This window comes from Pelobates fuscus, chromosome 5 (assembly GCF_036172605.1).
Source record: "Pelobates fuscus isolate aPelFus1 chromosome 5, aPelFus1.pri, whole genome shotgun sequence".
NCBI classification, from domain to species: Eukaryota; Metazoa; Chordata; class Amphibia; order Anura; family Pelobatidae; genus Pelobates; species Pelobates fuscus.
In genome coordinates, this window is record NC_086321.1 from 126,900,215 (window position 1) to 126,915,513 (window position 15,299).

At 39.9% G+C, this 15,299-nt stretch overlaps 1 protein-coding gene across 2 annotated transcripts in view; it reads right to left on the reverse strand.

Moving 5' to 3' along the window:
• The window catches only part of ATP2A2 (ATPase sarcoplasmic/endoplasmic reticulum Ca2+ transporting 2), a 55,482-nt gene that overhangs the window by 9,397 nt on the left and 30,786 nt on the right, over positions 1-15,299 (reverse strand). For both annotated transcript variants that reach the window (XM_063454251.1, XM_063454250.1), the window contains exons 9-16: positions 7,376-7,464; positions 4,542-4,644; positions 4,165-4,296; positions 3,946-4,068; positions 2,719-2,937; positions 2,103-2,438; positions 1,075-1,295; positions 205-407 (exon numbers count right to left, since the gene is read on the reverse strand). In XM_063454251.1, the coding sequence (XP_063310321.1) occupies positions 205-407; positions 1,075-1,295; positions 2,103-2,438; positions 2,719-2,937; positions 3,946-4,068; positions 4,165-4,296; positions 4,542-4,644; positions 7,376-7,464 (1,426 nt within the window). The remainder of the gene's footprint in view (positions 1-204; positions 408-1,074; positions 1,296-2,102; positions 2,439-2,718; positions 2,938-3,945; positions 4,069-4,164; positions 4,297-4,541; positions 4,645-7,375; positions 7,465-15,299) is intronic.

Sequence of the window (15,299 nt, forward strand, 5' to 3'; positions counted from 1 at the left end):
GATAAACTGCAGAAAATGGTTTTGCCTTCAATTAATGAGCTAGCTCTTGTGTTCAAAATAAATCATTTTCATGACATCCTGTGTTCATTTTAGTTGGTGAATCATGACGGTGTTGATTGTAGCTCATTCAAAAGAAAAATCTAATACATAGACTGAAACTGGTCTAGAACAGCAACCATCGAACTTTAAGAGATCATTACTTACATCCAATAGCTAGATATCGAAAGAATAGCCAACCACTTATTAAAGGCTCCTTGGGATTGCGGGGAGGCTTGCTCATGATGTCCAAATCAGGAGGATTGAAGCCCAGTGCAGTGGCTGGTAGACCATCAGTCACCAGATTAACCCAAAGAAGTTGAACAGGTATTAATGCTTCAGGGAAACCGAGAGCAGCAGTCAAGAAAATACTAAAATAAATTAAGAAAAATGTATACATAAACATGTAAAACATATATAGTATACATAGTGACAGAATGTGGTACATATACATATTGCATAGAATTTGTCGGTTTTTGAAATGTCATACCTTAAATACGTGCCAATTTGCATGATTATATATGCAGGACTTCACAGAACATGTCACTCAATGTTACGCAACACCGCAGGAAGTAACATACCCACACACATTCCATCTATTAATGGATAGACTGTGGCCACATGATTGCCCAACAATACAGAGATCAGGTGAGGTAATCTGAAATTCACTTTGAATTCTTACTGTGTTGATGTGAAACTGGCCACTGAGCACCAATTGTTCATATAGACTGCAGACTTGTATAGTTAGGTACATAAATTGCCATGTTACTACAGATTCCAATAACAAACTTTCTGACCAGGTATGAATGATTTAAATGCCTGGTTCTAATTGTTTATGCATCTGTTGAACTGTTGTAGGAAAAACTATGCAAATGTCTATGGGCTACCTTACCCTACGATGTGACCCTTTCAGATCACTCCCCCTGCCTGCTGTATCCCTCGCTCACTCAGCCAATTTGGCCATCCAACCCTTCCTTACATACGTTCAGGCAGTGCAATGAAAACACTACGTGTGGTTAATCTTTGAATGATACATACCAAACAACTTCTCCTACATTAGAGGAAATGAGGTATCGAATAAACTGTTTCATGTTGTTATAAATAGCACGTCCTTCTTCCACGGCAGCCACAATGGTAGAGAAATTATCATCAGCCAGGACCATTTCTGAAGCAGTTTTAGCAACTGCAGTGCCCGACCCCATGGCTATTCCAATTTCTGCTTTTTTAAGTGCCGGTGCATCATTTACTCCATCACCAGTCTGAAACAGAGAAAGCATACTTTTAACACACACAGACATCTGAAACTCTGGTCAAGACTTTAGTAATCCCCTCCTCCCCCGCCCCCCATTTAGATAAGACAATTTAAAACAATGTAGAAGAAGTTGTGCAAACTAATTGGAGCAGATGAGGCATCCATTCACAAGAGCTTCTCTTTATCTTAACCGAAAAATAAATATTTCAGAAAGATAGAAGCTTTATGAAATACTCATTTTGAAGGTGTTGTGATCTCACTGAAATTCCAACCCAGTCAAGAGACCTATCGAGACACAGTAGGGACTAAATTGTCTGTATATTTACAAAGCCTGACACTTCTAGATGCTGGATGGAGCTACCGCCATCTTTAAGTATCAACCCGTCCAGCTGTCACCAGTGACTGCTGCAGAGAATTAGCTGTGCCTATGTACTGCGGGATCCTCCATAGATCTCAATGCTGTACTCTTGCGCATGCAATGATGTCTGCTCTTAGAGCTGAATAAGATTCACCAGCATAATGAAGATAACTTGAGCATTAAGATTGCTGCACATATAAGGCACTCTTATTTAGGTGTTTTTGAGATCCATAATGCACTGTCGTGGAAAAGAAGGGAGCATCAAGAAATATCAGTAATTAACTGATGTCAGATGGGTGTATATTTAAATCGAAACATCAAAGTGCATAAAAAGTGGGTCACAATTCCAGGACGGTGTGGATGTCTAACTTTAAAAATAAACATTTCAACAGATCAAGTGAAAAGAAAAGAAGCAGTTGAGGAGTTTTGCTGTACTTTTTACTGCAGGTATCTTACCATGGCAGTGATTTCATCAAAAGACTGTAGAAACTCTACAATTTTAGACTTATGTGAAGGTTCCACACGAGCAAAGCAGCGAGCGTTCATACAAGCATCCCTCTGTGCAGCCAGAGATAGCTCATCAAATTCACGGCCGGTAAAAGCCTTTTCTGTAACATCTTCATCTTCACGGAAGATACCAACACGACGACAAATTGCAACTGCAGTTCCTTTGTTGTCACCGGTAATCATGATCACACGAATACCTGCTTGCCTGCACATTTTTACAGAAGCAGCCACTTCTGTTCTGGGAGGGTCCAACATTCCCACACAGCCAACAAAGGTCAGGTTAGTCTAAAGTCAAAAGCAGATACAAAAATAAAAGTTATACATACGCATACTCTCTTTCAACATTACAGATTGATTTTACAGTTCAATATAATTAAGAGGGGTTAAATAAAGATTACACAGGTTATACTTAATGGATGTTCTGCCCTCTAAAATAAAGATATGATTTGTCAAAGTCAAACATACGCTTTGAGACGGCTTCAGGAGACACCACACATTTGTAATGGACACAAGTCAGTTTATTAAGAAATACAAACACCAAGAAGAATAAAAAAAAAATGCTAACCTCGTAATTAATGAAGTTGGAGGATTCCTGAAGATTCATGTCTTCTTTTCTTGGTGGGTTGTCATGTGTTGCCAGGGCCAAACAACGCAGGGTGTCTCTGCCAGAGCCCCATTCCCGGATTACACTCGTAACCTTCTGCTTCACTCCTGGAGTCAAAGGCACTTTTGCGTTTCCAACACGAATGTGGGTACATCTGTCAATTAAGCCTTCTGGAGCACCCTATGATAGCAAATGCATTTCAAAATTCACTTTCAAGATTTCAAGAAAAAGTTGTAATTAATAAGATGCAGATATGCATTAAAAAAAAAAAAAAAAAAAAAAAAGGTTATTTCCTCTATTCAAACAAAAATAAAAACAAATATATTAATATAGAGTAAGAGATAGATGGATAAATATTGTATGCTAACATTTTTGATTGTTCTTTGGGTATTGACAGATAGCATAAAGTCTATAGAACTGCTCTACTAGGCTTATGGAAAACTCACTTTTCTTAGTGTTTGATATGGCTACTGGTAAGCGATAATGGTAGGAGATATGACAGGTCTGTCACAAGCCATTCAAACTCATGTCCAACACAGCCGTAATATAGTACTATGGTTAAGGCAGAGCTACTACACACGAGTAGACCTGCTAGCAAAGCCTCTAGTTTGCGGTTTAAAAGAGACTGTAAACCAGGAAGGGCAGATCTATATAAAAAAGTGCTGGATAGTTTACTTAAAAGTAAATATACGTTAGATGTAGCTCTAAGTTAAAGTCACCATGTCCCCCCCCCTCCCACCCCACCCCACCAGCACAAGGTTGCCAAGCGAAACCACTGCGCGAAAGTAGCAGACCACTGATTATATAGCGCATGACCCTAATCTCCCGGAATAGCACTACTAAGAGACAACCCATACACGGCTTTAAGAAGTTCTATACCTGTACACACCTTGAATAAGCTCCTTACTAAAGCTCCATGGCGCGGCGCAAATTAGCCACAAGGCGCATGCAGCCCGACTCCAGCAACCCCCAAGCCACATGCCTTAGAACCACCCATAGGGGAGCCTGGGTGTATAAGTCCCTAACAACAAAAAATGAGTACGCCCAGCTTGGTGACAAATGTATGCATGTACTGTTAGAATCATTAACCTGCTGCTCACTGAAATATGTTACACTATGTGCAAAAACTCAGAGAGGGAGATGATATCATCACAACCAATGCTAGATTCCACAGAATGTTTTCCTTACCTTGACAAACATTTTGCTCATGCCAGTGCGGGTTGGTTTATTTGGAGTACAGTACACAGACATGGATTTTCGGTCTCTTGAAAACTCTAAAGTGAATTCCTTCCTCATCAGTTGTTTTATGACCTATAAATTATATTTCAAAAAGGTGTTAATGAAGCATTATAAATGGGTTTTTTGCTGTATGCTTTGCAATTCATCTTAATCTACATTGAAGCTCACCGAATTGCAAGCATTTGCACGTTCAATTCTTGTTAGACCTTTCAGCTCTGTATCAAAAACATTCATCTTTTCAACCAGACATGTAAGTGCAGTCTCCGTAGCTTCCCCAACTTTTTCATACACTCCCTTTGCCTGTTTGGAAGAAAGAATGGCGAGAAAGGTCAATAGACAAAAAAAAAAAAAAAAAAAAAAAACACTTGTACTTTTTATGCGTCAATCAGATTGGACAGAAATTAAGAAAGTAAATGAACCAACTATTAGAATAAATGCAGAGATCTGAATAAAGAAGAACCAAGGCAGGTAGAGTATACATAGGATTTAACCTCAAAGTGAACACAAGATAGTGGATTGAAAAATGTATAAATAGTCGCACAAACCTCGTTAAAGTCCAAAGAAGAATCATTGCAAAGAGCACAGATAGTAGCAAGCTCTACCAGACCATCATACTGGTGGCATTTCACAAGTTTGTCATCTTTCAGCCTATGGAAAAATAGAAATATAGTAGTGATATGTTCACATCATTACTTCATAACATTATAAAGCTTAATAAAATTATTAACAAACTATGTACAACTGAAATAGAAACAAAACGGCACAAAAATGTGACATCAGAGCATTGCGAGCCAATATTAGAACATCATTCGATGCTCAGTAGTATCATACATTAAAAGAGCAACGCTCTGCGTTAGAACTAGCTCTCGATACCAGGAAAGGTTAAAGGATCTTAACGTGTATAGCTTGGAGGAAAGACGAGACAAGGAGTGTTTGACAGAAACATTTAAATACATAAAGAGTAATCAACACAGTAAAGGAGGAGACTATAATTTAAAAGAAGGAGAACTACCACAATAAGAGGACGTAGTCTTAAATTAGAAGGGCAAAGGTTTAAAAATAATATCAGGAAGTATTACTTTACTGAGAGGGTAGTGGCTGCATAGAATAGCCTTCCAGCTGAAGTGGAAGAGGTTAACACAGTGAGGGAGTTTACGCATGAGTCTTTCCTCCAAGCTATACATGTTAAGTTCCTTTAACCTTTCCTTGTAAGTTTTATCCTGCAATCCATGAACCAGTTTAGTAGCCCTTCTCTGAACTCTCTCTAAGGTATCAATATCCTTCTGCGTACAATACGCCAAGTGAGGTCTCACCAGTGTTTTGTACAATGGCATGAGCACTTCCCTCTTTCTACTGCTAATACCTCTCCCTATACAACCAAGCATTCTGTTGGCATTTCCTGCTGCTCTATTACATTGTCTGGCTACCTTTAAGTCCTCAGAAATAATCACCCCTAAATCCCTTTCCTCAGATGTTGAGGTTAGGACTCTATCAAATATTCTGTACTCATTATCTTGCACTTATCCACATTTTTTTTTCTAGTTTACCCAAATCATTTGCCATTTGGCTTATCCCTCCTGGAACATCAACCCTGTTACATATCTTAGTATCATCAGCAAAAAGACATACCTTACCATCAAGACCTTCTGCAATATCACTAATAAAAATATTAAAGAGAATGAGTCCAAGTACAGATCCCTGAGGTACCCCACTGGTGACCAGCCCAAGCTTCTATCCTCCATTGACTACAACCCTCTGTTGCATGTCACTCAGCCACTGCCTTACCCATTCAACAACATTGGAATCCAAACTTAAAGATTGCAATTTATTGATAAGACTTCTATGTGCAACAGTGTCAAAAGCCTTACTGAAATCTAGGCAAGCAATGTCGACTACACCACCCTTGTCTATTATTTTAGTTACCCAATGAAAAAAATCAATAAGATTAGTTTGGCATGATCTCCCTGAAGTAAACCCATGCGATTTTAGATGTTCAACAATCCTATCCTTTAACATGGTTTCCATTACTATCCCCACTACTGAAGTAAGGCTTACTGGCCTATAGTTGCCAGACTCCTCCCTACTACCTTTCTTGTGAATGGGCACAACATTCGCTAACTTCCAATCTTCTGGGACTACTCCTGTTAACAATGATTGGTTAAATAAATATGTTAATGGTTTTGCTAGTACACCACTAAGCTCTTTTAATAACTTTGGGTGTATTCCATCAGGTCCCATTGACTTGTCTTTACTTTTGACAGTTGAAATAGAACCCCTTCCTCTAAACTCTCATGTAACAAATGCCTCATTTGTCCTTTTTTCCTAACTGAGGCCCCTTTCCTTCATTTTCATCTTTAAATACCGAACATAAATATTCATTGAGGCAATCAGCTAGACCTTTATCCTCTTCGACATACCTTCCTTTTGTTTTTAATCAAACTAATCCTTGTTTTACTTTGCTTTTCGCATTTGTTTATCTAAAAAATATGTTTTTTCCTTTTCTTTTACTGACTGTGCTATTTTCTCTGTGTGCGATTTGGATGCTCTTATAACTTGCTTAGGCTCTTTCTGACTAATTTAAAAAAAAAAAACAACCAGAGTGAGGAAGACATAATGATCTATAATTACTAAATGCCAACTTTTAGGTTTTTTTTTTTAACTATTTTGGCCACATCTGCGGAGTACCACAGTGGTTTCTTGATTTTTTTGCTTTTACTGACAAGCCTAATGCCATTTTCTGTTGCCTTTAGCAGTACAACTTTTAAATAATCCCATTTCTTGTGGACTCCATTTAAATTGCTCCAGTCTGATAATGACTCCTTTACACATATTCTAATTTTAGAAATGTCTGTTTTTCTGAAGTCTAAAACTTTTGTTTTTGTGTGGTGTGACTTAGTCACTGTTCTTATATTAAACTACACTGACTGATGATCCTAAACTTTCACCTACAGTAATGTCTGATACCAAATCTCCATTTGTTAACACTAAATCTAGTATGGCCTCTTTACGAGTTGGCTCCTCAACGACTTGTTTTAGAGACAATCCCAGTAGGGAGTTTAGAATATGTGTGCTCCTGGCACAAGCAGCTATTTTTTTTTTTTTTCAATTCACATCAGGAAGATTAAAGTCACCCATGATGATAGCTAAAATGACAATGAAGGGGGAAGTTATTTCCTCAACTAGTAGATGATCTAACTCTTCTATTTGTCCTGGGGGCCTATAAATCACATCTACACAAGTTACTGTATGATTACCAAATTCTAACATAACCCAAATGGACTCTATGTTCACCTTGTATTTCAATACAAACAGTGCAAAAAAGTAATGTGATAACCATCAATGATAATCTATAATGAAGGATTGAAGATCTTCTACTTACACTTCTCCGATGGGAGCGTATGTTGATCCAGTTACAGAAAACTCATGTAGAGAGCAATTATCTCCTTCCACTCTATCCACAACAAACATCTGAATGACAGAAAAGGTAAAATGTTGTGTTTGTTTTTAAATGGTTCCCCCCCCCCCTTCATTCACAAAGGCAGCCTTGGAGACCTCTATAGTATGCTTAAGTATGAGTTGACGAGTTCCAAGTAAGATTTTATAAATTGTAACAGTTCCAATATCATTAAAAAAAAAAAAAAAACCTTTATAAATAAGATAGAGCGTTTGTAACTGATCTATGTTAGCTTCTGTTTACATAAACGCATACTCATTTTAAGATGGAAAAGAAAGCACATTTCACACTGCCAAGCGGTCCACAATAAACTACTTGCTTCTCCCTCACCACATGGTGCATCAGACAAAGCTCTATATTAAAAAGGGACATTACAAAAACATCCAATACTCTGTACATAAAGGGACACTACACATGCACAACGATCCACATTCATATACAAATACACAAAAACCTATGCAAACTTAAAACACGACTTCAGGGCACGAATGACAATTTAATCATTTGGGAGAACATACGTGTAGAGAGAGCATGTGCGAAACAGACCACACTTCAGATACAATGGAGGACAAGCACTACACACTTGTGCCTGCAGGCTGGTATTTGTACATCTTGTGAACACCGTATGCACATTCAACCTGATAATTCATCATCAACAGTCTTGTACGTATATACACATACACACAATTCTGGTCCCATGACAGTCAAAATGGACAGATATGTAATTCAGGGCTTGACAAATTTGCTTTCAATCAAGAAGCCAGCTTTAAAAAAAAAAAAAAGTGTTTTTTTTTCTCTTTCAGCGTCAAAAAAAAAAAATATATTTTTTTTAAGGGGACCCCATAGTCCACAGAGACACTACAGCTTAATTTAGTGACTCTAGTGTCTATAACTTGTCCCTGTAGGTTTTTCAATATAAGCTCTGCTTTTTCAGAGAAAAGGCAGTGTTTACCTTGCTGCCAAGTAACCCCTCTAGTGGCAGTCACTCCAACAGCCACTAAAGTGTATCAGTGCTGCACAATATGCAGCACTGACATTCAGCGTGGAGGCGGCACTTAAGTTCCCCATAGAGATGCATTGCTTTAATGCTTCATTATGAGAAGTTGATTGGTAATTGATAATCTCAGTTATGGAGGCAGGCCAGCTGCGGCAAGACTGGCACGGCATTGGAAATCAGGTGAGTAAAACCACCATTCCCATGCGATTGGAGGGGGGCTGGTGACCTAAACATACACATTCCTTGACAGCCATACACGAGATATTTATTATTTGACACACACACACACACACACAGAAATAAAGCATTTAAAAAAGAGAATACATATTTTTAGCCACTCTCCTGTTTCCTACCTTTTGGGCACAGGAGAGTGGCTTCCCTGGGGTCCAGTGGGACAGGGCACAGCTGGAGGCAGATTGGTGGGGCTGGCTGCGCCTAATGGGAGTGGGCTGCATCTGGTCAAGACTCCTTTCCTCCACCTGCTTCGATATTAGGTGCAGCTCACTATGCACCAGGAGGAAGTTACGGGATCTGCAATTACTTCCTCCCGGCGCTGAAGCCACGTAGGGTACACTGCGATTGAGTTAGGAAGAGGAGGGAACGGGCTGACCAATCCCAGGACCCAAGGCAAAATTCTTAGTCGCCATGGCTACCTGGGATTTGTCGAGCCCTGATGTAATTGTGTATGTTAATATGTTATGAGTAATTTGCAACACTAGTGTCAGACTAAAGTGGCAAGTAAAAGGGTATTCCATATTGTACATTTTAAAAACAGATTATGGTAAAGTTTTTTTTTTTTTTAAATGATGTATTAAGATGTGTTCCATTAAGTTTTGATTACTGCCCTTAAGCTTTTTTTCCCCCAAATCAAAATTATACAGAGAGAAGTGCACTTGCAGCAGAGTGCTTGCGACGACCCCGAAAGAAAGTTATCAGGTATTAACAAGGCGACTGCTTTTAAGCTATGCAGGAATTATACCCATAAAGTCAATCTGCATTCTAATGGTTTTTTGAAAAAAGCATTTCAAAAATGCCAACGGGTACCTTGTAAAAAAAAAAAAAAAAAAAAAAAAAAAAAAAAAAACCATAAGCTGGGAAGGTGACCTTTGTGACACTGGTGCTTAATTGAACAACGTTTCGAAGGGATACCGTATAATTGCAAACTTTTTTTTTTTTTTTTTTTAAATGAACAAAAATGAAAACGTTACAATTTTGTGAATGAACACAAAAAAAATGAAGTTTTACTATCAGGAATCCACAAGCAGATAATTTGCAATAAGACAAATCAAGCATAAAATATGCCATTTAAATTGAACAAAAACGAATGTACTGAATAGCAGTCTCAGCCTAGTAGCACCAAGCAGACTCAGCCTAGTAGCACCACTTAATGCAGGGCTTGACAAATTTGCTTAGATTCTAGTAACTAGCAAAAAAAAGTTAAGAGCCAGGTATGTTTAACTATCAAAAGCTTCATGTTCAGCTACAAGAATACAATTCTTAAAAGGAACACTACAGTCACCAGAACCACTACAGCCTAATGCAGTGGTACTGGTGTCACTCAGAGGGAGAGAGATAATAGAATATTGAGGGATTAAATTTCCCCCAAATGCCATCAACTGTGAATATAAACCCCACATGTGGTTTGTACAGTTTTCTGTGAGGAGAGAGACATGTTTCTCTGCTGGGTAAAGACAAAAACACAACAAAAATGTCAATGGAGCTCAACAGGATAAATAAAATTTTTCAGGTTTTGCCCATGCATCAAGTGGTTGAGATGGATTTTAATAAATAAAAAGGATTTAAAATAATTAAAAATGTGGTTATCCCCGTTAGCTGCCCTGACATTTCATGAAACAATTACTAGAAATAGGCGCTATTCATGCTAGAGCTAAACAAACCTAAGAGGGATAAATAAAAATTTATTATTTTTCATATATTTCGTTTAAGTTCTATATTGGCAATTTGCTGCCATAAAATTATGAACAAATTCTCCTTTAGGGTATAGGGACTGAGAATTGGGAGGATTTCTTTATAATCCCTGTTCAGTCTCTTCCTTTTTCATATTATATCCTTAGGGTTATGCCCTTATACCCTGCAACCTTACCAACTCCAGTGTAGGACCCTCTTGTCTTTCACTGGGTGCTGTGTCCTCTTTCTTGTAGAGCTAAACAAACATCTACATCAGAGAAAAATAGCATGCCCTGCTTAATATGTATGGCTTGCATACATGTTAAAAATCTATTAAAAGTGCTAAAATTACTTTGTTCTAGGGCTTGAAGCAGACTGCTCGTAATGGGCACAGTCCATTATGACAACTTTCTACAGAACTGTGCAGATGTGCATAGTTTGTTGCGTTCAAGAAACTATTTCTGTACTCTGCAATAAGAATAGCTATTGTTTACGTAACTTATTTCTGTATTTCATTTATCAAGAAGCAATATAACTTGCTTATGTCATTTTTATAAAATAAGCCATGGTTCATAATTGCTACATTAACAGATGTGATCACCATTCTTCGGTTTCAAACAAGACTTCTTATCGTCTACTCCGATTCTCTATGTAACTTGACAAACCAAACAACGCAGGTGGCCATTTGTCTGTAATCATACATACATACATACAGCGCATTTATTTCATTTAGCATTTTTGTTCTTTTATTAAGAATTTTTTGGCAGAGATTCCCCTACCCAGAGGGAACACTATCTTACAAGGAAGGCAGAATACAATAGATACCTTTCACTTTGTAAGTAACAATGCAACATTCACTTCCTGATGCACTACTGGATACCTGGCAAGCTTTTGATTTGTACAATTTACATTGTGCTATTGAAACTAGCAGTACAATGAAGTTTTGTGGAGTGAGAGGTTCAACTTCAGACAAGATGACTGCTCGTTGCCCTGCTAATTTGTGTTTGATAATACCTTTGTTGACTGTACTTGCATGGTGTTTCTCTTTATTAGTTAATTAACCCATTCGGTTCAGATAAGAAATATGTATGCATGCGGTGTACAATGCACAACAAAAGTACAGTGCCAGTATGTCAGAGAAAGAACTGAGCACCTGGAAAAAGCAAAGTGGTTTGTAGACCAGAAGACTACAGCAAGTATGTGGGGAGTAGATATGGATGATCAATGTAGACCGCCTTATCTGGTGAACTGAAATAGTAAAATCTGGTACAAGAAAATTGCAATCGGTTTAAGACAGGTTGCAATTTTCAATACCTCTTGGCTATATTTATAAAAAAATAAAAGCAGACAGAGGAAGTCACACCCATTTAATGATCTTATGTTGAGACTACTGTCCGATATTCTAGTTACCTAGTCCCCCAAGTCCTCCCACTTTGGAATCAAGAGATGAAGTAAGACTGTCAAGTACTTTCCTTCCTGAATCCTACCCCCCACACCCAGCAGAAAGTCACCCAGGAGAAAGTGTTACATAGTTACATAGCTGAAAAGAGACTTGCGTCCATCAAGTTCAGCCTTCCTTACATTTGTTTTTTGCTGTTGATCCAAAAGAATAGAATAGTGTTGCGTTTGCTTCAAGAAAGGAGTCCAAAAGGATTTTGGATACAACTGTCCTTGCTGCCCTCTGCATAACAGATGGTTTCAGAGTCTGCCACACAAAGCTAAACTATTAAATCACTCTATATGGAACTTTGTCAGTTTGATTTTTCTGTATTTTTGACCCTGGCTTCCCCGATTATTCTTTGCTAGTTACCTGCACAGACTTATTGGTTTATTATACAAACTACTCTGACTTCTGAATTCCCCTGACCTTGGCATGCAACTGTTTACGTAAAGCACAGCCATGGGCCTATGTCACCATACTCTTTCAAAGAAGACATTGACAAAGTGATTTTCTTGGCCTAATTTACAGGCATGAAGTCTGAAAAAAATGGGCAACCCCTATATTTGACCCTGTAACTTTCCAAAACCCCATAATACCTGTTCATGGCGTGGGGTTACTGTTAAACACACAAGACATCACAGAACACAAACATGAGTGTTTTAGACGGAGAGTGCAGTTTGTGTGAAAAAGGGCAATTTACACTAAGGTGGACATACCCCATTTTGAATACCCTGATTGGGGGTAATTCACATTCCTAGGCTGCCATACAGTCTCAAAGACAACATGGCAAATTTCAATGTGTACAAGCTGAAATGGGTAAGCCCTAGATTTGATCCTATAACTTTTTAAAACACCAAACAGCTGTACATGGGGGGGTGACATCACAAAATACAACTGTGTGTATTATATTGCAGTAGAAACAGTATTATAACAATCACAGTTAAAAATACCACAATGAACTTGGAAAATAAAATATATTGTTTCAGATTTAAATGTTGGATGTGAAATGAACGCCCTATTTCTCCTGTATAAAATGAAATATATTAAGTGTAGGGGAACCTAATATGAATTAAGTAAATTACGGTTTAAAAGACGTAGCTCGGGGGCGGAGCCTGACTAGCGAGCAGAGCAGACGTGCTCTGAATCAGCTCCCGTGCACCGAGCACAACAACGGCGAATACCTCAAGCCACACCGATCTCACCCTCCTACAAGTGGGCCCACTGGACTCGGGAAACCGACCCGAACCTAGGGACACCTCATTCGATGTCCAGAGTACTCGGGAACCGCATCGGCAAACTGGGGCCTACAGAGGGAGGTGGCGGAGGAAGGCGGCCGCTTTCCCGCCAGACGAACACAGCAAAAAGTAAGCTTGGAACACAACCTCCCCCCCCCCCCTATGGACCGGTGGGGGTCATCCCGGTCCCCCCTAGATAACGGGGGCGCCTTAGCACAGACTCACAGGACTCAGCCTGTAAAGCACCGAAGAAACTCGGCGGCAGAAGCTCCTAAAATGGCGGCCGCTCTCCTACAGCCTTTATGCCCGGCTAAAACACCACAGGGCCCACGTTCCCCCCCCCCCCAAAGACCGGCAGTGGTCATCCCGGCCCACATAATGCAAGGCCACAGGCTCACACCAACGACCGCAAACTATCCGCACCTAGCGGCCAAGATGGCGACCGCCGACCATGCTCCTGGGCCTACAACAACCCAACACACACAAGTGAGGCAGGCAGGCGAATATCCCCATGAGGACCGCATAACAGCAGCCTTTAACCTCTTTTGGGCACGACTATGGGCCAAATTAGCACAACCTCCAACAGCCAAAACAGCCCCACCGCTGCACAGCACTGCAAAACCCCTAACCGGGATGAAGCGGGAGAAGGGAGCGAAGGCTAAGCCCCAAACCACAAGCCGCAGACCATGCATCGGACACCGCCAACCGGGGGCCATACACAAGCGAAGGACACTTAAGCTACGGAAACACACCCGGAGGGTCAGAGCCTGGCCTATGACGGGCAAAACCAAGTTGGACATTCAGAGTACTAACCGCCCAAAATCTTGCAAGGCCGCTACAAGTGCGCAGAGGGGCTCCAACTCACTAACGGGAGATACAGCTCTGATATCAACCCACGGAGATACAAGGAGGATGGAGAGGCTGGTACACCGCCAAGAACACGCACCCGCTACACGAGACACCCACGGAAGACCAGGAGGAAGCAGCGGGGCCCCTTCGGCTCTCTCCCACGGGCTGACGCCGAAATCCTGCATGCCAAGAACCGGCATGGGTTGAAGGGGACTGGCTTTTGGACTCACAGTACTCTTTATTTTATTTTTATTTTTATTTTTTCCTCCAGCTCTCAGCTATTGACGTATAGATACGCTTCTCGTTATGCACTGCACTGCAAGGACTCTACGACTCAAGCCACTGTTTAGCTCACATGCAAAATATCTCAATAGTTTCACAGCACTTTTTATTTGCCATACTTAGACCTGATTTATCTGCATAACCATCATACTGAAAGTTAAAGTTAACCTGAGTCCTTAGCATTAGCACAAACAGAATAGGTCACCCAAGCAAAGTTAACCCCCCGAGTTTATGTATAATTGGTACAGCGAGGTTACTTTACAATATAAGCGGAATTTTGCAAGAACCAAGTGTACTTTGTATACCACGTAGAAAAACATGTTTAGCTATATAGCCTAACGAATGCCGCTTATCATTTACTCTTTCAACCGCACTACATATTATGTTTATGCATGCCATATACATCACAGAGTATAAGTAACTGGCTTGTTAGTTTTCGAAAGTATAAAATGTGCACGATTGTCTTTTGTCTGATTTCTGGAGAACCAGGTCGACCATTTAGCCAGATTGTTTAATGACTAACATTGTTCCTATCATCGACCGGATCTAGAAGCCTTGCTTTACTAATTGTTAGTTCGCTGACTTGACTCCCTGCAGATGTTGTTTGCTAGACGTGAACTACACCCCCACCCATATGCGTACAGGTAGCATATAGCTTAATCCTTTGACTCCGACTCTCACAGTCACTCCTATACCTAGGGTGCGCGGGAGGAAAGTCCCTGACCTATAGGCAATACAAAAGTTGTGAATCCAACCCTGTGTTCTGGATGACTCCTACTCGCATGAAACTTGTAGCCTCCTAATTAACTTACATATGTTACACTAAGTAACCTAGCTAGGTTTTCCTATGCATAATAGATATAAAGTACAGCTTCACGCGAACGTGATATATGCCTGTCCTTAATGTCCCAGCGTACGGTAACTCTAACTCTTAAGCCATGTTGAACGACGTACTAGTTAATCTATACCCAAACACTGACATCTCGACTCGTTATGCCTTACTATTTTAAAAAATTATATGCAAATCCAACAAGCCACAACGTTGTTATATTATGTGAATGAAACTTGAGCCTGCGGATGCCGTTGTGGCAATACAGGCACTGTTGTAACTACCTGCATATCAAAAATAAAGAATTA